General features: G+C 40.9%; 1 protein-coding gene across 1 annotated transcript in view; it reads left to right on the forward strand.

The window, feature by feature from the left end:
* The window catches only part of LOC144754764 (dimethylaniline monooxygenase [N-oxide-forming] 2-like), a 368,566-nt gene extending 342,852 nt beyond the window's left edge, over window positions 1–25,714 (forward strand). Inside the window, exons 8-9 of the mRNA XM_078642962.1 lie at window positions 7,671–7,743; window positions 23,647–25,714. Coding sequence (XP_078499088.1) covers window positions 7,671–7,743; window positions 23,647–23,992 — 419 coding nt within the window. The 3' untranslated portion in view covers window positions 23,993–25,714. The remainder of the gene's footprint in view (window positions 1–7,670; window positions 7,744–23,646) is intronic.
* The last annotated feature ends 588 nt before the right edge of the window (window positions 25,715–26,302 follow it).

Genomic DNA, 26,302 nt, shown 5'->3' on the forward strand with positions numbered 1-26,302 from the left:
GCGCAACACCTGTTTCAATTTGCATTTAAGGGGTGCTACAGGGTGTCCTTTGGACACCCCTGGCACCCTTTAAATCGCTATCTTATTTGCGATTAGCTAATTGCTAATCGCAAATAAGGAATACTCCCCATTCATTCCTATGGGCCTTTTGGCCCATAGGAATCAATGGGGAGTTATTCCTTATTTGCGATTAGCAATTTGCTACTCGCAAATAAGGAATGTGTAGGAATCGCTATTTATTTAGCAATTCCTACATGAATACCGTTTTGCGAGTCCTTAATAGCGATTCGCTATGAATCGCTATTAGGGACTCGCAAAACGGCCCGTTGATGAATAAGGCTGAAAGCCCCTTCCTAGTTTGTCATAGAGTCTGCTATGTAAAAAACCCTTCCTGCAGTATTTGTCATGGAGTGACACAATGTAAAGCCCCTTACCACAGTATTTGACATGGGGTCTGTGGTAAGAATGTCTCCACTAGTCATGAGCAATGGAACTACTTAATAGATGACCAATGCAACTGCTGCACAATCAAATTCTCATAAAGAAGACGATCAACAGAGTAGTGAAGCTAAAGCCAACTCTGTACTGCTTTTTAATTTGTTCGTAATTACATACATTTTGCTTGACAGGAATTTGTCACACAAAAAAATAAAAATTATACATATAGATGTACTTAGCAAATACTAATATTGTTTAGTTGTTAGGTGAGATTTCTTAAATGCTGCTAAAGGTATTTCAAATGGTGCACCTCCGAGTAGCATGAGCGCCACAACTAGCCAGGAAATTGCTACATTGCTGACCACCACCCCTCACACATAGTGGTTTCCACAGCTTCTCTCACCAATATGTGGGCTAGGACGAATTTGGAAATTAGCCATCTTTTTTAGGTATATTGGGCATCTTGGTAAATTGAACTAGGTGACATCAGATCATTTTGCACATCCCTAGCTTTTTTGAAATGGCTGTAACTTGTATATTGAGGTCTTCCATAAGAGGATTTTTTCAGTGTTAGCTCTAGATAAGGAAACATCTGTCGAGTATGGAAGAGGAGTGAGAGAGAGGTTCAACGGACTAGACGTTGACATGTACCATTGGTATAAAGAGACAATATGCAAAACTTGTCATTTTCCATGTCCCCTATGAGGAAAATTGCAAGGAAATAAAAGCAACAAGATCACTTATATTGATGACTTGCCTGAAAGCAATGATTTTGCCCATATGTAAATGTAAGACTAATTTGCCATGAATCACTTCATAACTCAAAAACAGCATAGGCGTGCTGAATATTCTCCTCTGACCTAAAATGTATGTTTTATTCTAATATTTTAAGTATATATAAAGCAAAACATATCTCTAAAATCTGAAGTAAGAGATGCTGGAATAACTTAATTGATGGGTTACCTTGCCTTGGAGTTAAGGATGATATTTTGGATACATTGGTCTTTTCTGAGGTGCTAAAGGGAACTCAAGAGTAAGGGGGTACAGAAAGGGAGAGTGGTCAAACGAGGTCTTGAAATGGTATTTGCTCCATTGCAACGGCTTCTGAGTGTAGATATACAAGTTCTTAAAGATCTAATGACGGATTGTCAAGTCAATAGACGCAAAGAACAGGTTACTTACCTTCGGTAACAATTTTTCTGGTGAATACAGTATCTGCCTGTGGATTCCTCACCCTTTGATTTACCCCATGAGCAGCATTCCACATAAACTTTTCTCCATACATCTCCCACTTTGACGAGGATGTCACAATTAAACGGCTCACATGCGACTCCAGGTGACGTCATCTGAACCATAAGAAGACCTCGTCGGTGTGCTAACATCAGTTCCACCCATTTTTCCTGTATCTTGGAAGCAAACGGGTGAACCTACAACATTTCCACAAGTATACGCAGTATACAAAATGCAATTAAAACTGGAAATTAAAAAATATAGACATTTCCTACCGTCAAATATCACATTATTCCAACAATAAAATACATCAATTGTATATCAATAATTTTTCGGTATAAACCGGGAGGCAATGGGGAGGCAGGTGGGACAGTGAGGAATCCACAAGCAGATACTGCATCCACCAGAAAAGGCATTATCAAAGGTAAGTAACTTGTTCTTCTGATGGATACATCTGCCTGTGGATTCCTCACCTTATGAATTGAATTCCCAAGCAGTCCCGCTCCTGGTGGAGGGTGCCTGCCAACCTATACCAAAAACTCCTGCAGTGCAGAATGTGCAAAATGGCCGTCCTTCCTCACCTCCGAGTCCAAGCAAAGTGCTTCACAAAAGTGTGGAGGGAGGCTCAAGTTGCCGCCTTGCAGATGTCCACAACAGTGACACCTCCAGCCAAAGCCAAAGAAGAAGGCTTAGCTCTTGTGGAACGAGCTCGATTACCTACCTTCAGGAGGCTCCTTTTAGGCCAAGGTGTAGCAGATCTTGATACAGAGGAAAGTCCGCCTGGACAGAATTCTTTTGTGGACAGCCTTACCCTTAATCTTACCCACATATCCAATGAACAGTTGGTCATCCAACCTGAAGTCCTTACTCCTGTCCAGGTAGAAGCTGACTGCCCCCTTAGGGTCCAGGCAGTGAAGTCTCTCCTCCTTCTTAGAAGGGTGAGGGGGAGGATTGTCCTAGGTGGAAAGGAGTGACCACCTTAGGCAGGAAAGCAGCGCTGGTCCTAAGAACCATCTTATCCGCATGGAATGAAGTAAATGGAGGCTTGGAGCTAAGAGCTTGCAACTCACTCACTCTTCTAGCGGAAGTGATTGCAACCAGAAATTGTGTCTTAAACACCAAGGACCTTAATGGACAACTGTGTATAGGCTCAAAGGGAGAACCCATTAAGAAAGTAGGAACTACATTTAAATCCCACGGAGGCATGATAAAGGGAGTGGGAGGAAAACAATTAGTGAGACCTTTAATGAATCTCCTAACTATGGGAGATTTGAGCAACAAGGGTTGATTTGGGAAACAGAGAAAAGCCCACAAGGCATACAAGTAGCCTTTAACAGTAGCTACTGCACAACCCTGTTGAGCAAGTGAAAGAGAGAAACTCAGAATATCAGACAAATGGGCCGGCAAAGGATCAATAGATCTCTCTTCACACCATTTAACAAACATGGCCCACCTACCATAATAGACTGATTTGGTGGAGTGTCTCCTGGCTGATAAAATAACACCCACCACATTCGGTGGGAGAGAAAGAACTCATGTTGCCCCGTTCAATCTCCAGGCATGAAAGTGCAGGCTCTGGAGGTGGGGGTGTAGAACCCACCCCTGTGATTGCGGGTGGAGGTCTGCCCTGAGAGGGAGACAGAGCGGAGGGTGCGATGAGAGGTAAAGGAGGTCTATGTACCATACCCTTTGCAGCCAATTCAGGGCCCGGTTTTGGCGATTTGTCCCTAGAACCAGAGAAATCAAGGGTATGGGAGGAAACGCATAAAGAAGCTTTGAGCCCAAATCTAACTGAAAAATGTCCCCCAGTGCTCCCCGCAACGGATATTGTAGACTGCAGAACGATGGGCAGTGCACGTTCTCGTGAGCGGCAAATAGCTCCAACCGAGGAAACCCCCACATCCTTAAAACGTGATGAATCACCTCTGGATGGAGACGCCACCTGTGATCGACCGAGTACTACCGACTGAGATTGTCCGCAGGCACATTTAGGACTCGTAAATCTGATGGTCCTGAACACAGGACCAGAGTGGCAGAGCCTCGCTGCAGAGACGATATGACCCTACTCCTCTCTGTTTGTTGATGTGCCACATTGGGGTAGTGTTGTTCGTCAGGATCTGAACTGTCTAACCACGGACGGAGGGAAGACAGGCCTTGAGTGCCAAATGTATCACCTGCAATTCCAGAAAATCGAACCTTTTTGTGGTAAAGATAGAACCTCCTGATGGAGAAGCAGGAGGTGCTCTTCTGAGCACCAACCCTGACGGAGGGGGAAGAAGGGAGGAACTCCTGAATGGTAGGTCATACCCATTCTCTACAATGTTCAACACCCAGAGATCTGAAGTAAAAGACCTCCAATTCTGTAGAACATGGGACATCCCTTCTCCCAAGGGACAAGCATGTTCTAGGATGGAGGAGCTAAATCTGCCTCCCCGCCCATACCAGTTGAAGGAACAGAAGAGGAGGACTTGCTGCCAAGCTTAACCTCGCAGACGACCTCTACCTTTCCCCTGTATGACCTGTACAGGGGGTTCACCTGCTGCTGCTGTTGCAGCTGCTGCTTGGCTCGAAAAGATAAAGTCCTGCTAAAACCACAAAGTTTGCAGTATCCAAAGCCCCTGGACTGGGACTGGAGACCCAATGATCTTGCTGTGGGTCTGCTGTCTTTAAAGCGCAGCAGCGCCGAGTCTGCCTTGGCTCCAAATCAATGAGATCCATCAAAAGGCAAGTCGAATAGGGTAGCTTGGATGTCCGGTGAAAACCCAGGCCCCAAAGGTCCCAACAGAGGAAACCATTAACCTGGCAACAGTGTCCGCGGTGTCTAGACCTGAGTGAATAACCAGGCGAGCTGCAGCTTGAGTATCAGAAAGTACCTCAGATAAATGGCCCTGAACATCTTCTGGAAGCTTCGGGAGCACTTCCCTCGCTGAGCATGGATATAGCGACCTAACAGCATTTTGCATTCGTCGACTTCAGAGACATACTCCCCGAAGAGAATACTTTCTTTGCGGGCTGCTTCATACGTTTGGATTCCCTATTTGCATATGTAGATGGAATGACCCTGCAGACTGCTTAGAGGAGCATGATGCGTGGACCACCAAACTCTTTGGCAATGGGTGGTTGTAAAGGAAAGCACCTTATACCTCCTCGCCACAGACCTGAGCACCACAGGAGCAGTCTTTGGCTTCTGCCACACCCCCAAGATAGGCTTAGTCAAAGCAACGGAAGCAAAGGCTCCAAGACAGATGAAGGGGAATGGAGCACCTCCGTCAAGATGTTAGACTTCACTTCTGCAGTAGGCAATGGTAAATCCAGCAGGTCAGCTGCCTTCCAAATGACAGAGTGATATGAAGTCCCCTATTGCGTTGGAAGACTTTTTGGTGAAGAGAGCTCCCAATCAGGAGATTCATCCAGGCCACTAGCCTCCTGCAGAAACTCAAATTCCTGATCAGGGTCGACAATCTTACCCTCCTCAGCCTCCTCATGCTGTTCTTGTTATTCCTCCTCTTTGATCAACCTTTGCGCTCTCTTCTAGACCTTATTTTCGGGGGTGGTGGCGGCGGCACCAGATGTTGCACTGGTGACTTTGGGATCCGCGTGGAAGGGAGGTCCACCAGGATAGTATAAATCGCTGGACGAGGTTGTGTCGGCATCGGAGAAGATCTGTCCAATAGCACTCTCCCATCCAGGGACTGTACCGGCATCAAGAACCTCGGCGTCGGGAGAGGCCAACTCCCCAGGGTCATTGGCATGAAAGGCATGAGAGGTGCCTGAGGGAAGTGAGGTGGCAAGCCTCCCAGGGGGTATGCTAGCAGACCCATGGGGCCAACCGGAGCACCAGCAGGGTTAGCCGCTCTGGAAAACAAGCCAAACATTGATGTGAGAAAATGCAAAGGATCCGTAGCTGGAGTCGGGAAGGCAGGATACCCTGGATCCGCTGCTGCAGGTTCTGAGATCTCTCGAGGAGGCAGCACAAGACCCTGGAGCCAGGGGAAGAGTAGCCACAGCAGAGGCCTAGTTTCTCTCGGCGTCAGTGAAGTCTCCGCTATTGGAGACGGGACTGGAGTCACCTCATGAGAAGGAGAATGAGAGACTTTGTCCTTGCGATGACACCGGGGATCCGGAGACACAGACCCGGTGTTCCATCCTTTGGTGAATGATGCAGAGATCTATGTCTTTTTTTATGGTTCCTCGACGACTTTGAGTTATGGGGAGTCGACGACTTGGAGCAAGACGTTTATCTCCTTCGACCTCTCTTCTGCTATTTCGCTTTAACCATAAAAAGCTTGGCCTCCCTCTCCTTTAAAGCCTTGGGATTCATGGGCCTGCATGATGAACAATCCCCGACGTCGTGGTTGGATGAAAGACACTACAAACAATCTTCATTGGGTCCAGTAATCGACATCTGACCCCCACATTCTCTGCATGGCTTGAATCTGGACTTCCTCTGGGTAGCCATGGTTGCTGCTACAAAGACCCGAAGACTTGCAACAAAGAAACTCCCAGAAATGGAGATCCCTGGAAACAAAATATTACAGGTCGATGGCACTCGGAAAAAAGGGAACTGACGCCAACATGCCGACAAGGTCTCCTTATGGCTCCGATGATGTCACGCGGAGTCGGGTGCGGAGCCATTCCATTGTGGCAGCCTTGTCTACGTGAGAAAGCTATTGAGAAATGCTTCCGTGGAATCCTGCACATTGCGGTAATTCAAAAGGTGAGGAATCCACAGGCAGGTGTTTCCATCAGAATGAAATGCCTGGGAAAGAGGAAGAACATGGAGAAGGCAATAGAGGAAGAGTTCAGGTATGAACCTATTGGTACTATGTGGTCCTTAAGTTAATGTTTTCAGCAACAAATCGTAAAAGATTGTTGAATTAAAATTGACATTGGATACGCTTTTATGTGAATGGTGGTGGTTTGGTGGAATGTTAAATTAACCCTAAACATACATAAAATGTAGTTTCACTGATTAGAGATGAAGGAGGATAAATAAAATGTGCTAAGGATATATATTATATTATATTATATTATATTATATTATATTATATTATATTATATTATATTATATTATATTATATTATATTGTATTATATTATATCATGATATTGCATTGTATTATATTATATTATATCATATCATATTATATTATATTATATTATATTCCTAGGTAGATTTATTGCCTATAGGCATTCACTTTGCAGATCTCTAGCCATAACCTGCCACAGGATGGTAGTATAGAGGATTGGCTGTGATGGAACAGTAGGCCATGTAGATAGTTAATTCATATGGTAGGTGTGGTGGGGGGAAAATGTTTTGAGAGAGATAACAGTGATGGTAAAGGCAAAGAAAGGTCACCGCCCTGGAGAGGTATAGTGTGAAAGAATAGGAAGCCATTCGTAGCGTGAGGTCGATGAGGAGTCCCTAGGGACTGTACAAGCATAAACCTGTAACTTAGCTTTCCTAAGCCTCTGGAACCTGTAGACTGATTCTATAGACAGACCTCTCGCACATGGTGTGGTTATCAGGATTGCCTATAGATGGTAGACAGTTGCTGTATATCAAGGGACTCTGACTGCATTGTTTCGTGTTACTTATTTGACATGTATTTCTTTAAGATGCGTTGCTATTGATTGAATCAGGAGTTTAGATTTGGTTGTTCTGTAGTGTTTCCTCAATGCAACAAAAATATTGCGGCAAACTGTTTAAATGTCTTGTGGTTGCAGTCTTTGGGGTTTAAAAAAAACAAGGATTTGGTTGGGAAATGCATGGGCACCATTGTATTAGCTAATTCTGAGTCCAGTTGAGATATCTGGATCAAGATGTGCTATAGCCAAGCACTCCTAAGTCCTTTATAGAAACAAAGGTAACATAATGTAAGCATGTTCTATTGAGAACTTGTCTCACAAAGTAGGAAAGTCACGTTAAAGGGAATTCTGTAAGTAGCAACACAATTGACTGTGCATATATACGTAAAATGGTTGCTTGCTTCTTTCTTCTAGGACTGAATAAACTTCCACCACTTGAAAAATGTATGGAAGACATTGCTAAGAAGAGCAAAGTGTTAACTCAAAGGTATGAATTGTTGAGAGTAAATGTCCAAGCTTCTGTCAACGAATGTTCTGCCCTTCAATCATCTGACAACTGTTTGGGTCTCACAAAGAGTTCTTCTTTGCCTAAGGCCAGTTTCTTGTAGACCAGACTGTAGTGTTGTATTTGGCTGATTCTCTGTTCTTCTAAGGAACTAGTCTGCCTTTTTGACTACCATCCTTCATAACCTTTTTCTTCAAGGGGTGTGCTCTAAAGTAGCTTCATGTGTGTTAAAATATATTAGATAATAGAGACTGTCCTAGGTTCCTTCAAGCACTACGTATTTCATGTTTACCTCTTTCGTTATGCAAATACATCCAAAGGCCTAATATGCCTATATAAAGTAGTGTGGTGCCTGACTGCAGCTATTAATACCATAAAAATAGCCAAGTATTCAATGGAATAAGACATGTCAGTATGCATAACTCAGACAGAATTATCAAAATGTCATGACACCTTGATGCACTTCGCGGTGTGACAAGCAGAGGACAGGAATGCGCCATATTTAACATTATATGGCGCATTCCTGTCCTCTCCTTGTGCTCGCTCACTATGTGCTGTCTAGCTTCAATGCAGGTACCCTTCCACCTTGATGCAAGGGTGCCTGCATTGCAGGCAGGATTGTTTTTGTGCAGGGAGGGCCACTTTTTGGCACACAACAATCCCCTGAGGCTTTTTCTCTCTCTATGTGTGCTGCAGAGTGCAACACATGTAAAAAGAGGGAAAAAAGAGGAGAAAAAAACCCTATATTTCCTCTTATTACACCTCCTAAGGAAAGGGGTAGTAGTTTGTCGCATCCCCAGATCTCCCACTCATGGCTAATATGGAAATGTTTACAACAGTTTATAGCGATATGCACTCCTTTGTTTTAACAATTTAACTATTTCAACAAATTATTTCAACAAATTGTTCTGGTGCTAACCCATATCTTGACTAGCTCCTAGTCAAGTTGGTACAAATAATAGATATCCACAGAAGCCTGTGGTGTGGGGAGCACTATGCACTTATTCACAATAACGTGATTAGTTTTTCATAATTTTCATCCATATATTCAATTCAACATAAACTTCACAAATTAAACAGCCTCTATTTCATCAAAGGTTCAAAAGAGTCAAAACTAAATGTATTCACAGTCTTTTTGTTCAAAAATGAAAGCCTTAACCCATTCGAAAATAAAAGTTTATGAAACAATAAACATATTTATTTTCTTCAAAGATGTTTTTATTCTTCTTATTCATCAATGAATACGATAGTATGTTCTTCAAACAACTCTCCAAGAGTTAACAAATGATGCCATATCCCAATGCATTTCGGTATGCACCTTCGTCAGGGGAATGCACTATAAATAACAAAAATTCTTTTTCATATATACATTCGATACATATATCGTTAACAATCATATATACAATGGTTTCATAATTTTTACATTTTAAGTGTCAACCAGAGAATCTCCTCATGTGATTTAAAATCTGATGTGTATTCAAGAGTCATGCTCACCAAAATTCACCTATCACCATCTAAGTTAAATGAATCAAACTAAATCAAACCGATAACAAACTGTGCAGCCCAAAATCACCAACACCACATACTCCTAAGATACAAAACTCACCAAAAGTGACATCATCATGTAGATCGCCTAAATGTAAATTCATACCTTTGTTAAACTGATCAAGCAAAAAGCGGACAACCATCAAGGTCCGTCCTATTCTTTTACTAAAAAAACAAAATACATCCCTTAATGTTTTATATATCTTACTTCTTTCCTCGTTATGCCAAGACAGACCGATACTTACTTGGTCACGAAGACCCCAACTTTAAATCACTGCGGCGCTTTTTTTATCCCTCAAACTGTATTTCAATCAAATCAATTTCGTGATCTGTAAAACATTCAAGGAAAGTACTCCTTAGTGTCCAGACGCGTTACATTATTAAATAACCTCTCACTAACAGAGTTTTGCCAGCATCTTACCTCAATCTGTATCTAAACGCGCCGCGTTATTCTGTGAATGAGTTTCTCCTGCCACTAACTCGCTATATCGAACCCTGTGCACAGACGCCGGAATGTGGCGTCTGACGTCATACCGCTATAAACATCAAAGACGGACTCCCAGTTTAAACATCCTAATCCAAAATGGCCCCCATGTCTGTTTTACTCGACTGAAACGCGATATAGCAATTTCAATTGAAGGAACCTAAAAAACCTCATCCTATTAAAGAAAACGAAGAAAAAGAACACATACTCTCACTATGAATAATAATAATTACAAAAAATACTCATAACAAAAAACGTGAAATTTTGTGAGTGTGAATATGAATACCATCTAAATCACATGTGCAACCACAAATATTAAATGCAACTGCATATTACAATATTATAGAAAACAAATCATTTCAATCTTGTCGTTGAGCCCATAGGGTATCAACGTCCTGAGGGACTTAATCCAGTATGTTTCTCTTTGTGCCAACAATCTGTTTGTGTCAACATGTGGTTGTTCCACCAATCTTTCTAGTACAGTGAATTTCAATTGCGGTATTGAATGTCCCTTCTCCTGCCAGTGTGCAGCCAAACATGATTTCATGTTTTTGGTTCGTATCATACTTTTATGTTCGGTCATCCGAACCTTCACCTTCCTGCTTGTACGTCCAACATAGACCAAACCACATGGGCATTTGATTGCATATATGAGAACACTCGAATTACAATCTGACGTGTGTCTCAGAATGATGTTTTTACCTGTTTGAGGGTGAGAAAAAGAATTACCTACCAATACATTCCCACAATGCCCACAGTTTAAACACTTCCTCATGCCTCTCTGGCCTACATCTAAGTCTCCAAGTCTACGATCCTTGAGAAATTCTTTCATATTCCTGGACCTTGAGTGTGCAAATAGAGGTTTGTCTAGAAATACCTGTTTAAAGTCAGGTTCTTGCTCAATTATTTCCCAACGTTTCTTTACACATTTTTTTATGGCCGCTGTGGCTGTGGAAAATTTTAACACGTAGACTTCCCTCTTATTTTTGCTCCTTACTCTTTTTTCCAGCATATTAGATCTAGGCATGGATTTGGCTCTAATCTCAGCTTGTTCGAGGATGTTGTCTGGATACCCCCTTGTCTGATACTCTGTGCGCATTTTGGTGATAGTCTCAAACCCTTGCTCCTCATCTGAACAAATCCTTCTTGCCCTGATGAATTGTGACAGTGGTAGATGTCTTTTCAGTGATTCTGGATGAAAGCTACCAAAATGTAAGGCATTATTTCTGTCCGTTGGCTTCTTGAATACACTTGTCACTAATGTATTCCCCTCTCTTTTGATCATGATATCTAGATAGCTTATTTGTTCCAAACTGGTGGTGTAAGTGAATTTGATAAAAGCATGACAGTTATTCAATTCATGGAGTTGTGCTTTAAGTTTGTCTACTGGACCCTTCCATACAACAAGTATATCATCGATATACCTAAGGTATAATGCTAGATGCTGTTGCCAGTTTTCGTTCTGTAGTATATGCTCATCTTCAAATTTGGACATAAACATGTTGGCATATGTGGGTGCCCCGGTAAACCCCATTGAGGTGCCCGTCTTTTGTAGAAAGAAACAGTTCTGCCATTCAAAGTACCCATGATATAAACAAAATTGCAACAAGTCAAGCAAAAAGATATTGTGCCCCTCCTCATAATCATGTCTCAACAACATCCACTCTGCTGCCTCCAAACCTTCCATGTGTGGGATTGAGGTGTACAAGGCTGAAACATCAACCGTGCACAACCATATTTCCTCATTGTCTGCAATGGGCACACTTTGTAATTTCCGCAGACAGTCTGTTGTGTCTTGCACAAAAGTCGACCATTGTTGCACCAAGGGTTGCATAAAATGATCTAAATATCTCCCCACTGGTTCATGTAATGACCCACATCCCGACACAATGGGTCGAAATGGTGGGTCTACCGGGTCTTTGTGCATCTTAGGCAGCATATATATATATGGCCTGTGCGGATGGTTTGTCGTCAAATATCTTTTAGTTTGTTCATCAATCCTACCCAGTTCACATGCTTTTTTCAAGATTTCAGATAGAATAGTCTGAAACTCCATTGTAGGGTCCATATCTAGCTGTATGTAGGTGTTGGTGTCTTTCACATGTTGCTCTACTTTCTGATGGTAATAGGCAGTGTTGAGCACTACTAGTGCTCCGCCTTTGTCAGCAGATACTATAGTCAATGATTTATTCGATGCCAATTCATTAAGTGCCAACGTTTCTTGTCTGGTCAGATTTCTTTTAGTTTGCCTGTGATGTTTTAATTCAGCTAAATCTTTCTTTACTAGTGTTTCAAAAAGATCTAAAGCTTTATGCGTCACGGGTGACATAAATGTACTCTTAGGTTTAAATCTTTGAGTTGCTGCCGTATCTATTGAAGGTTCTGGATTCTCTGTGATTATTTGATGAAAAAACCATCTAAGTCTCAACTTCCTCATGAATTTAAAAAAGGAAACTTCAGTCTCGAGATCATTACTTTGGTATGTCGGCACAAACGACATGCCCTTATTCAAAACTGCTATTTGTGTAGAAGTAAGTACTGTATCTGATATGTTCATAATTAGGTCCTCTTTGGATTGCGTCTTACTGCGTCTTGCCTTTTTCCCTTGTCCCCACCTTGTTCGCTTGTGCCACTTTGTGTGAGTTGTGTGTCCGGTGGGTGATTGGAACTGTGGCCCCCTTCTAAAAAAGGCGGCTTACCCTGGTTACTTGTCCTGCTCTCTGCCTGTGCACCTGCTGTTGTTACTTCTACTGGGGGACGTGTGGGTAAAGTGTCTTGATCTGTGGCTAAACTCTCCTCTGATGTATTCTCTGTTGGCTTTCTAAAGGCCCTTCTTTGTGCATAATTATCGGCCCAGCTATAAACTTCATCCAGCTTATAGTCCAATGTATCTCGCTTAAATTTCCTCAATTTTCTTTCATGAACTTCCTTTGCATGTTCATCTAGTTTATCGGTAATTTTTTTCAGGGTCTTATCCATATCCTCAGCAGACATACGTGTAGACAATTCAGTTTTCATGTCATTGATTTCAACCTCTAGCTCCTTCGTCTGTGCACAGGGTTCGATATAGCGAGTTAGTGGCAGGAGAAACTCATTCACAGAATAACGCGGCGCGTTTAGATACAGATTGAGGTGAGATGCTGGCAAAACTCTGTTAGTGAGAGGTTATTTAATAATGTAACGCGTCTGGACACTAAGGAGTACTTTCCTTGAATGTTTTACAGATCACGAAATTGATTTGATTGAAATACAGTTTGAGGGATAAAAAAAGCGCCGCAGTGATTTAAAGTTGGGGTCTTCGTGACCAAGTAAGTATCGGTCTGTCTTGGCATAACGAGGAAAGAAGTAAGATATATAAAACATTAAGGGATGTATTTTGTTTTTTTAGTAAAAGAATAGGACGGACCTTGATGGTTGTCAGCTTTTTGCTTGATCAGTTTAACAAAGGTATGAATTTACATTTAGGCGATCTACATGATGATGTCACTTTTGGTGAGTTTTGTATCTTAGGAGTATGTGGTGTTGGTGATTTTGGGCTGCACAGTTTGTTATCGGTTTGATTTAGTTTGATTCATTTAACTTAGATGGTGATAGGTGAATTTTGGTGAGCATGACTCTTGAATACACATCAGATTTTAAATCACATGAGGAGATTCTCTGGTTGACACTTAAAATGTAAAAATTATGAAACCATTGTATATATGATTGTTAACGATATATGTATCGAATGTATATATGAAAAAGAATTTTTGTTATTTATAGTGCATTCCCCTGACGAAGGTGCATACCGAAATGCATTGGGATATGGCATCATTTGTTAACTCTTGGAGAGTTGTTTGAAGAACATACTATCGTATTCATTGATGAATAAGAAGAATAAAAACATCTTTGAAGAAAAGAAATATGTTTATTGTTTCATAAACTTTTATTTTCGAATGGGTTAAGGCTTTCATTTTTGAACAAAAAGACTGTGAATACATTTAGTTTTGACTCTTTTGAACCTTTGATGAAATAGAGGCTGTTTAATTTGTGAAGTTTATGTTGAATTGAATATATGGATGAAAATTATGAAAAACGAATCACGTTATTGTGAATAAGTGCATAGTGCTCCCCACACCACAGGCTTCTGTGGATATCTATTATAATATGGAAATGTGCCAAAATCCATGGGCGCATGTGTGGGAACACCTATGCTCCACCAATAGAATGAATCCCTGTGGCAGTGTAACGCAGGACAGGTACTTGTGCTGCCTTGCATTATATCGGCCCCAGCAGCGCTGTGGATGCCTGGCTTCACCTTGGGGGTGCCCAGGAGTGGACATTTCACAGGAAGCCAGGATGGGTTCCGCAGCGGTATGAATACAGCGCTACGAGGCCTCCGGGTAGAAGTGCGCTATATAAAATACAAACATTTACATTTACATTACATTTACATTTACCAAGCCACCCGGCACCATGCCAGGTAGCCTTCGTGGCTTGGTAAATCTTGGTAAGTCATTTTGCGTTGCACTTGGCCCCCTTTTATGGCGCAAGGGCAACAGAAAACCTTTGGTAAATCTGGCCCAAAACTAGTGTTTAGTATCCCATAGACCTCAGGATTCCCTATTACTTTGTGCTGCTTCAAGTGTTTTGCGCAATTGTGTCTCTGTGTTCTTACAAGTGCCCTATTTCTACATGCAGTGTTCTAATTGCAAGTTGCCAGCATCCCATGCCATACTTACATTCTCTTGTGATATTCCCATTTTTATTTGCTAACTCTGTGTTTGCCCTATTCCTTAGTTAATATTTCAGTGTTCAATTATAATTGTTTATCTCTATTCGTCAAAAGTTCATATTTCCCAATTTGTAATGACAGTTCTAGGTGTTGCCAGCTATTTCAGGTACACTCCTTCAAGTGTCCTATTCCATCTTGATTTTATCTTGCTTAGTGGGGCATCCTTCACCCCTTTATTTGTTGACTTCCCTTGTGACTCATTTCCCTGTCATATATATTCCATCATCTGAATATTTTTCTCCAAGTCTTACTAAACCTCAGACATGTATACTTGTTTCATTTTCCACATATTACTCATATAAGCCAATAAGTGTTACACAGCAAGGAAGACAGGAGACTCTTGCGGAAGTCCTTAGATGGTTTTCCAGTATCCAGTAATGCATATCCATCTTTAGTGTAAAGTCTTCTGGTCAACTTTCTGATCTGATCCTCAGCAATCCCCGTTCGATCCATGATATCCATAATATCCTCACAAGCATATATACATTCCATCTTACCATTCATCATTGATATTCTACAAACAAAAGAGCATAAGTCCACTTATCAGGCACCATTCATCTGAAGCCACATTGAGGAAAAATCTCTCAAAGTATCCTATGTCACAGGTGCTTAGCCACTACTCCCAATTAACATGGATGTAATGCATCGACCTCAAAGCATTCAGCCTGAAATTACTGTAATATCACTACAATGTTGCATACTATGGTCAATCACTCAACCTGTGCTTTTACTACTAAATCAGAAATGGTTCCCCTGGTACCTAAAAAATTCTCCTGACCAGCAGTGTCACCATGAGAGGCTAATAATGTAAATAAGACCAGCACCGCTTCCATCATCACTACAAGAATTATTGGGAATGTAAGATTTATATTCCAGCAACCAAGATAACCAGTCAATTTTTGGGGAAGTCTCCCAAATGACTTAGGGCCATATGTATCAAGCTAATTAGCATACGCAAAGGCCGAAATTCTGCGAATTTCAGCCTTTGCGAATGCTAATTAGCTAAATGTTATGTATGTAACATGTTTGATGCAAAGTAAGGAATCGCAACATTTGCTATTCCTTATTTTGCGATTGCACTTAAGGAATCGCTAATTTTGCGATTCCCTAAATACAATGTATCAAAGAAAAAATATTTAAAAAATGCCGATAAGGATTCGCAAATTACCACCAACTTCTAGTTGGTGGTAAATTGCGAATTCTTTTAAAAAAGCTTTTTACAAAAAAACCAAGGGGGGCCATATGACGCTCATACATGCCCTTAGGGCATGTATGTGTGCCATATGCCCCCACATGTCATTTTCAGGGGTGCAGCAGGGTGTTCTTGAGACACCCCTGCATCCTTGAAAAAATTCCTAATTTGCGATTAGCAAATTGCTAATCGTAAATTCCCCCTTCATTCCTATGGGCCTCCTGGCCCATAGGAATGAATGGGTAATTTGCGATTAGCAATTAGCTAATCGCAAATTAGGAATGGTAAGGAATCGCTATAAAAATGCGATTTTGTACATACATACCGTTTTGTGAATTCTAAATAGCGATTCCTTAAAAATCGCTATTTAGAATTCGCAAAACGGAACTATGATACATATGGCCCTAACTTATTTAAACTCCAAAGACCACTTTCCCATCCCATAGCATACCCATTTGTACACAAGCATCTTTTGATTCTATCCTACCATCAATTAGTGATGACAAAACTATAAGCCATAACTCTATGCACAAATCACGAGGCACAGAACACAACAACCCTATTTCATGTAATCCCGGATTTGTTGCCACAAGTGTGCTTTCCTGCCACCTCTGTACTTGTGCTTTCAACATTGCTTGCCAATAAAATTTGCAGCAAGACCAGTTTATCATTCTATTTCAAATGGCTAGGTTCATTGGATGTGAAACGTCATCCATTTCCATTATGAAAGGTTGCCCAATATTTTGTTGCATTTAATAGTCATCTCTGTAGGTATTGACATTTCAGTGAAGTGCCAATAGGCTGCAGAGGATATCTTTATGGCATTAGATCATTCAAATGTACTTTCTTCCTTTAACCGGGGGTTTTCTTGCCATTAGGAATGGGATTTAACAAAAATTATAATTTCATTTAATAGATGTTGCTCGTTGTTCAGTAAGTGAGTTAAAATGTGCCTGTTTTTAAACATACACTTTAAAATTGTTGGCAGTTGCAATAGATCACCAATTGGGTAATAGTGTCATTAAGTATTAATGAGATTTTGCTCTTCAATGTTGGAGATGAAGCTGACCATTGGATGTATAGAGAACACCTTAATATGTTTCAGATTCAGTGGAGAGAACATACGGAAATGAACAGATAGAGGGGACACTTCAGTATGTAGATTTTTCGAGGAGAGTTGGATGATAGTTTTGAGACTTCTGCAAAGAGAATCAGCACAATGAGGAAGATCTAATAGGAGATGAGACAAAGAGACAATTTTGATTTTTAGTAGCAGGACTTACATAAAGTTCTAGTGATTCATAGGGCCTTCTCTTACCGTGGTGACAAAATAATTTAAAGTGTGCAACTTATCTAAAGATGACCACAACATATTCCCCCACACCTACAGAATAATAGAAGTTTAACACCAGACTCTTCAGCTACCATAAAGTAGCTTAGATTTTTAGGAATATAAATGGTTGGTCTGCTTGCATGCTAAATGTCATTACCCATCCAAATGTATTGCCCATTAAAGGCCAATCAGTAGATTCTCTGTTTTGAACTTAAAATAACTTAGAATAAAACCAATTTGAATGGTCTGCAATCACCGGCATCTCCTATTGCTTGAGTAGTGACTCTAAAGGAGTTGCTTCTTTCTGGCAAAATTAATCAATTTATCTAAAAAACTTGGCTATCTGTATTCATCAATGTATGGGCTATCTGTGCATGGAACCATTTTTGGACTAATATCCCACAGTCCTCAGAAACTAATCCTCCAGAAATCTGAACTTACGCATCTAACTTTCTCACCATCCCATTGCTATCTAAAACCAATTTGGAGACCTGAAATCAGTAGAGAGGGCCTAAACAACTGAGGGGCATATTATCAAGCAGGACGTTAAAATTATCGCTGTTTTAGCGGCAAATAACTGCAGATAAAGCGGCGATAATGGGCTTGATAATATGCCCTGGAGAATTCCAATAGAAGCCCATGTTCACACCAGAACAGGGGTTTCTATTGGAATTCACAAGGCCATATTATCAAGCCCATTATCGCACCTTTAGCGGCAGTTTTCTGCTGTTAAAACTGCGATAATTGTTAACGCCCTGCTTGATAATATGCCCCTGAGTTCAGAGCAAAATGACTTAGATATCATAGGTGGTATTAAATTACCCCTAGACCTTCATATTTAAAAACATAGAGCCATACAACCAATATCTTCTATGTGTGCAGAAAAACGGGAAACAACCATTACAACGCAACTTTTACAACGCACTACCATTACAACGAAACTTTTACAACGCAAAAACCATTACAACGCATGTATTTACAACGCATGTTTTTACAACGCAGGTACCTTTACAACGCATACCATTACAACGTAAGTATTGGTAAGTATATACTTATATTTTAAATTTTATATGTTTGGGTTTTTTAAGGGGTATTTTTAGGGTTCAGGGTCAGTTTTCAGTTTTTGGGTAAAGGGGCATTTTTAGGGTTCAGGGTCAGTTTTCAGTTTTTGGGTAAAGGGGTATTTTTAGGGTTCAGGGTCAGTTTTCAGTTTTTGGGTAAAGGGGTATTTTTAGGGTTCAGGGTCAGTTTTCAGTTTTTGGGTAAAGGGGTATTTTTAGGGTTCAGGGTCAGTTTTCAGTTTTTGGGTAAAGGGGCATTTTTAGGGTTCAGGGTCAGTTTTTAGTTTTTGGGTAAAGGGGTATTTTTAGGGTTCAGGGTCAGTTTTCAGTTTTTGGGTAAAGGGGTATTTTTAGGGTTCAGGGCCAGTTTTCAGTTTTTGGGTAAAGGGGTATTTTTAGGGTTCAAGGTCAGTTTTCAGTTTTTGGGTAAAGGGGTATTTTTAGGGTTCAGGGTCAGTTTTCAGTTTTTGGGTAAAGGGATATTTTTAGGGTTCAGGGTCAGTTTTTAGTTTTTGGGTAAAGGGGTATTTTTAGGGTTCAGGGTCAGTTTTCAGTTTTTGGGTAAAGGGGTATTTTTAGGGTTCAGGGTCAGTTTTCAGTTTTTGGGTAAAGGGGTATTTTTAGGGTTCAGGGTCAGTTTTCAGTTTTTGGGTAAAGGGGTATTTTTAGGGTTCAGGGTCAGTTTGGGGTTTTTGGGTAAAGGGGTATTTTTAGGGTTCAGGGTTAGTTTGGGGTTTTGGGGGTACAGGGGTATTTTTAGGGTTCAGGGTCTGTTTTGCGTTTTTGGGTAAAGGGGTATTTTTAGGGTTCAGGGTCAGTTTGGGGTTTTTGGGGTACAGGGGTATTTTTAGGGTTCAGGGTCAGTTTTGGGTTTTTGGGGTACAGGGGTATTTTTAGGGTTCAGGGTCAGTTTTGGGTTTTTGTGGTACAGGGGTATAAGGTAAAAATAAAATAAAATTAAATTTAAATTAAATCAATTAAATAAAATTAAATTAAATTAAATTAAATTAAATTAAATTAAATTAAATTAAATTAAATTAAATTAAATTAAATTAAATTATATTATTTTCAATTATTTTAAATTAAAAAAAAATAATATATACTTACCAATACTTACGTTGTAATGGTATGCGTTGTAAAGGTACCTGCGTTGTAAAAACATGCGTTGTAAATACATGCGTTGTAAACGTTTTTGCGTTGTAAAAAATTTGTTGTAATGGCATGCGTTGTAAAAGTATGAGTTGTAACGTCATACATCCCAGAAAAACATTCATGACTATAGCACAGTACACAGCAGAGTCTAGGTCTGTCTAAGCTGGGCTTTGGTCATAACCTTTTTGACTAGTCTTCCTAAACATCATGAGAGTTGGGAGACTTTCCACTTCTATGTTGATCTGTGGCAATTGCCAATTCAATCATATTAAACTAGACCTCACTTAACTTCTATGCCTTTTTTGTTCAAGCCCTTATGTTTTTCACCAACATGATGTGCAGTGCTAGTCCTTTCAAAACTCACGCTACCTTGCTCATTTGACCTAGTCCACAAAGCTAAGCTATGTCTGGAAACACGAAAGGGTCAGTTAGGTTAAAATTGCCACTTTCTTAATTTGTATTGTTTTCATTGGTGTAAGAAAGTGAGTTATTAGATTAAAAGGGTATGAGTCATTCACATGTAAAAAGCCAACATCCTTCAATTTACAAGGAGCCAACCTAAATGGAAATACCTTTGGTGACACCCACATTACACCCAAAGCAAGCTCTGAACCCACAATCGCAATCCAACCACTTATACTAGATACAATTTCACGATATAAGTGGGTGCCAGTATCAATAAGGCAGGCCTACCGACTTTATTGGAGTGTCACCACAATAATAAAAGCAGCAACAGTTTATAGTTCACAATCAAAGTCGATGTGCATAGTACCGATGTTATTCATTATAATATGAAACATTGCAATGTCTAGTCTCATTGTCAGTAAAAGCATGGCAGTGAATCACATATGTACCAGATTCTCATTTCGACTTTTATTCTCCTGCTGGTGCAGTTGGAAGACCAACCAATAGGGTCACTGCACACCAGAACGTATGATCAGAAGCTCCAGCTCCAGTAGTGCTTGAAACAACATGAAACTTCTCTCAGGGTCAGAGATGCAGTCCCCTGGGAGGCTTAGAGCCATTTTAAAGGATTATTTCTGGGGGTGATGCTGCACTCCCTGTAACCCCTAAGCACAATTATTTTAAAATGCTGGTTGTGTTCCTGCTCTTGGGGCAACACAAAGACATTATGTAAATTTAAAATGTCCACGCAGGGGCTTATGCAGCACTGCATTGCCCGCAGAATGAGTAGGTTATGAGCAACTTTACGCATTTCAGGAAATGCTTTACTGTTGTTCACAATGCAGCCAGGTGCAGCATTTTCTTTTTTTTACGAGAGACTGGGTGCCCTTGCCTGGTGAATTTGGATGTGGAGTGTAGTAGTGATGAGGCCATGTGGGAAGCCCACATCTTTGTGGCTTGGCCAGATCCAGTGGTAAACACAGCTGCTGTGGGCTGGTGCAGAAGTAGCATCCTCTTTTCCCCCCAGCCTGCAAGCAGCACCAAGTAGAGACTGTGCAGCTGGGTGCAAACATAGGCACAGGGAGCAGGGAAGATCATGCAGCAATGAGGACGTGTGACCAGTCCTTAGAGCGTCGTTCCTGAGGAGAAGAGGTCCCCTGGGACAATCACTGCTGCATCAGGCCTTAGGGGAGGGGGTCCCTGATCCCATTGATGCACTTAAGGAGGGAGCTACACATATCCACTCTACCAGTTAAATATAAGACTGTTAAAGATGAACTGACCCCTGGACTCTGGCCCATACCATAGTTGGGAATTACATTTCATGGTGGAGCCTATTTGCTCCTTTTCCAGTTCAATCCCACCATATAGCGTGCTTCAGATGCTGGTTTCTCCAGCTCAGTAGGGCCTAATAACACATTTGTAGGCTCATTTTGCTCCTGGTGGTGCTCTATAGGCACCAAGAGCATTTTCAGAAGGCTGCTTGGCTTCTAAAGAGTACTTTTGTTGGTGAGCTTAGGTTTTCAGCTCACCTGCTATACCGTTCCTTTTACTGGGCTTCTGAAGCTCTCTAATGCTTGAGGGGGCATCTTCCACAGCCACATCACAGCCAGCAAGCCGAACCCACTCCCTATTGTACTGTCCAGATCCCACAGCCGCCTGGCTACGTAAAGGGGGCCTGTGTGTCAGCAGACCAAGGCCAGTCCACTAAAGCCACAGTTGAACGATCCAGGGTCCCCGGGCAGATCCATTCTCCCAACATCTCTTAAGGGGGCATAAGAGGTCCTGTGCCACTCTCCTTGGAGAGAACCATTCTAGTCCTATGTGTCAGCTAAAGGCAAAGTCCATTCTTGCCAAGGTGCAGAATACTTCTTTCTACCAGCTGGCCATTATTTCAGCATTGCATCCTCGGTTGAGAATGTTCTCAAAAATCTCTATGAGCAGGGGGTTTTAAGTGGGATTTGAAAGTTCTAGAAACCAGACATCCCTGGCCAAGGGTGCAATATTATCACTCTACCCTTGACCCAACCCTCCTGCACAGCATGCTGGGACATTTTGACAAGGCAACCTCAAGTGGTCTATGGAAATACCTTCCATGGGAGTCTTACCTACAACTGATACAGTTGCCTGAACCCCTACCACCAAAATATCAAACGGGAGCCCCTCCTCTGTGTGGCTCCACTGTTCTGGCCTCCCTCCTTTGTTTCTGTGAGCTTGCCCAGGTCAGATGCTGTTTGAGGAGTTAATTGCCACTTGCAGACTTCCCCTGCATCCCTTCCTTTCCCTGGCTATCTGTGCCCACATACTGGATGATCTAGACAATAGTCTCACGCACTGAGTCAACACATGTGTTCACACGCTTATGCTCATGTGTTTGCTTTTAGTCAACTCAGAGCCTCTTCTGTGCAAGGGGAGCCTTATCACGAAAGATAGACACTGGCACGGGATTAGAACTCTAAGTCTATTTCTAAAGAATTTAGTATTAGTGAAACACTGGTAGTGAGACACTCACAGTAAAAGAAAAAAAATGTGCAATCAAAAAGCAAACAATCCAGGGGGATTAAATGGGGGGAACCCATTTGCTGCACTTGGGCTCTGCTTCAGAAATATCTGGCACCCACATTTATTTTGGAAGAACCACACCCTTTATCCTTTTTTTAAATTATTCAGGGCTTAGCATATCATTATATATTTGACATTATCTACTTGGCTCTAGCCCACCATTACGTTTTATCTTGTTTAACCTTTTCTATGATGCACTCTTGCCCTCTTGCCTCTATCCTTATTTGTGTGCTGTACCCTGAGGGCACCTATTTGGGGACCTTCATTGGCTAGCATGGTTTCCCACATCTCCAATGAGCACATAAGCAAGTAGCATCATCTGGATTGTTTGCTCCGCCTAGGCCTAACTTTTCTTCTGTTCCTGTATAATTCTGATTTTTACAACTTGAATTTGACTTACAGATCTATTATGTATTTAGGTATGTGCTGCTACTTGTCCGACTATGATTGCTTAAAAGTCTAGTTCTGACAGTCTATGCAATACTCATCTGCCTAATGTACACAATATTATTACTCACTTTTGTATGCCACCGCCACTACTTTACAAGTACACACTGTCTCTTAATTTTCATAATGTTACTTCCTACAAGCATGGCCCTATCTTTACATCTTGATATTTTCTGGCTATTAACCTTGTTATAATGTGCCTCTCACATTTGTACTTGCTTCATGCCGGGTCCTCTAATGTACAGAACACTTACTCCCTTTTAGGTCTTAGCTTACACATTAAAAAATCATGGAACTGGAAGAGACCTCAGTTCTTTAGTTAGATTTATTGTGTGAACAAAGAGAGTGATCTACTTCAATTATTTTCTTTCAGCGGGCCACTATAATATCTTCTCCTCAATTGAGTAGTGTATAGAAACTCATCAGCTTAAAAAGATGTACATTTTAGAAAAATTATTATATGTGAGATAATAGTCCTCAAACTCATTGACTGAGGAGTTGGCCTCAACGGACTGGCCACTGTATGATAACTATGAGGACATCAGGGGTCTATCGGAAGGGAATTAGCAAAATAGTTCAATTATATGTGTAGGCATCAATATGAGGAATCACAGTCTTAAACCAAAGGCTTTCAAAAAGAGAGTGAAGAGCAAGACTCAGCTTGACTGACTTTACTACAGTGAACAGCAATGGTAACATGCCTAACAAAAGTGAATGTGTCAGTCTGTAACGTAACTGGTGCTCAGGTAAAGCGCTCTGATACCTTCGGATCTATTTCGGCTGTAGAAAACTCTACAGAACAAACATAAAAGTGACATTTGTACCCCTTAGTTGACCGGGCTGTAGACCACTTCTCATATTTATGGTTACCCACACACGTCCACAAATAAATTAGCTGCCTCTTAACATATACCATTTTGTTTTATTAAGGTATGGAACCCTCCAGGGAAACACCTTTCAGATTGAGTTCATCGAGTATGTTGACGAGATTGCTTCAGAGATTGGTGTCAAGCCCAATGTCTTCCGTCTCCTGCTCAGTGATCCCAGACTGGCGCTAGAGGTTTTCTTTAGTGCTTGCACACCACCACAGTACCGCCTGACTGGGCCGGGGAAATGGGACGGAGCCCGAAATGCTATCCTGACTAAGTGGGATCGAATACTAAAACCCATGAAGACGCGAGTGGTGAAGAACAAGGCCAATAGTTCTCCACTGTTAAACATGCTTGGGCTTCTCAGCCTCCTTGTTTTGGTTGCTACCATTTTTATTTGTACTTAAACAATATACACCAAAAAATTTATTGCATCCAATCCTTTCCACAAATAGGTAGTGCATGATTTCTGATGTTGACCTAAAATCTCCATGAATTAACTCATAACGCTGCAATCTCTCATGATTACAATGTAGTAGCTAAACCAACCACAGGATATTCTTTGCTGGATCACATTCACATAATTTCATACATCGTCATGAAGAGGAGTCAGTGGCTCCAGATCTTTTCCTATTATAAGGCATGGTAATAGTGTCCACGATATTGCCAATACTGAGCGACATGACTTTATCATTAATAGCCTACTGTGAGTTTGGATACTTGCAATAAGAAATGGCATGCTGAATTGGTGGTTTCTCTAAATTCTATCCCTTTTTCCCACACATATTTACATCCTTTTTTCAGGTTTATTTGTTCCTGGAAACACCAAGCAAGTAGTAACGGTAGCTGAATCCCATGCTCTATAGAATTTACAGCATGGTTTCATAGAGAAACATGGGTCAGCTGCAGAGAAGTCTTAGCCTTCCCAAGAACATCTCAACACTTGTTGAAAAATCAGTATATGGCTAAATTCAAAAAGACCAAGTTACCTCACTAAAGTGTTCATCTCCTGTGAGAGTTTGATTCTATGCCTCTCCAGATACCCTCAAATTTCTCATATTGTTGATTAATTTTGGCTTATTATTTTGGGTGGTAGAACTTGTCTGTTTATTATACCTGTCTTGAGTTGATCTGTAGGGTTTACTGGAGCTGTCCTAAAGCAAAAATCTAAACTTTATCTTTAAAGAAGAAGGCTCATATATGAAAGACTTATATACTTCATAATTAAAGCCAAGTGTTTGTCTCTTATGTGACCTTCGTTCGTTTAGTTTAATGATTTTGGGGAGATACACAAGGACACAACCTGATACACAAGAACACAACCTTGCAAACAATTGGAGACAGTAAGACTAATGTTACTTATGAAATGTGTTTGGTTGAGTAACTAATGGTCAATTAATCCACGGTTGCCAAGTGGCTGTTTTCTAAATACCTTTTGGAGACCCACCTGCTTTTGGAAGATGGGTGGTGTTTGCTGCTGTAAGTACTCTCACAACACTACCTACATTTTCTAACCAATGATGTTAATGATTGGATCAGCATGAACTGTAAAATGCATTGATGTCCTGGCCAAATGATCATCTGTTTTGTTGGTGTGGCACATTGACAACACGTTGGCTACGGAGTACAGATGGGAGAAGTGCATATGTACATTTGATTTTCCTACTTCATGGATTCATAAACCGCCTAGGTTAGAATTTCCAGATTTTTCTAGCTTGTTAACCCCACTTGTTTTCACTTCTGATGGGGCCCAGTACCTGCTACTCAAACCTCAGACTCTTTATGCTTTATGGAAGATGGCAATTTTGTTCCTACGCACAGTGAATGACAGCCAGGCTCTCATTACTTTCAGTCAGGATAGCTAGCTGCCAAGGAGAATTGTAAAGTATTAACAGCATGTCCAATGCGAGATGCCAAGAGGACTCTCCTGTCATATTGCATTTTGACCAGTGTGTCACTAGATACATTTGCTAAGCAGGCATTTGTTAGCTAGCTGTCCTGGAACAGCTTCTCTATCTCAAGATAAGCAAGAAACAAAACCTTAAATCAGGAACGGGAATTGGTTGACAGTGAATTCGAAAGATCCAGGTAAACTAAATCTTTACTCATATTGGGCTTGTTATACTGTAGTCTCACAATCAAAAAAGAAATTCCTTTCTGCGTAATATAATTTCAAAGCATTAATATAGCTTGTGAACAATAACATTTATTCTAAACAATTTTGTCCCCGCCTCCTCCTATATTGTATTCAAACCACAACAGAACATAAAATGTATCTAAAGAATTTTTATTAAAAAGGTTATCTTCATATACTTAGTATAGGCACTTCATCACAAAATAAAAAATCATATAATATAAAAAATCATATAATATAATATAAAAAAATACTGTAGTCTCACTACTCCAGCTGTCTAGCTCACTCAGCAATGTACATAATACTACACAGAGTCAGCCAGTGCTCATGATTTGATGGCTTTCTTGTCAATCTCAGTTCCCCTCCCTTTAGTCGTGCTTTTCCTCCCTATTCTGCGATTGTTCCTTCTCGGGACATAGGTTGTTAACCCTTGCTTTTGATTGGCTCCACTGTTCACATTATGGAACTGCTTCTTTTTTCCATTAGATTAGTGGTGCAGACCCTTGGTCCACAGTGCAGACTCAGGGGGTTTGTGACTGTTTAGAATATTAATCAGTAATAGCAGATTAGTTAAGTTTCTATG

The sequence above is a fragment of the Lissotriton helveticus genome, chromosome 1_1 (genome assembly GCF_964261635.1).
Source record: "Lissotriton helveticus chromosome 1_1, aLisHel1.1, whole genome shotgun sequence".
In the NCBI taxonomy this organism is placed as follows: domain Eukaryota; kingdom Metazoa; phylum Chordata; class Amphibia; order Caudata; family Salamandridae; genus Lissotriton; species Lissotriton helveticus.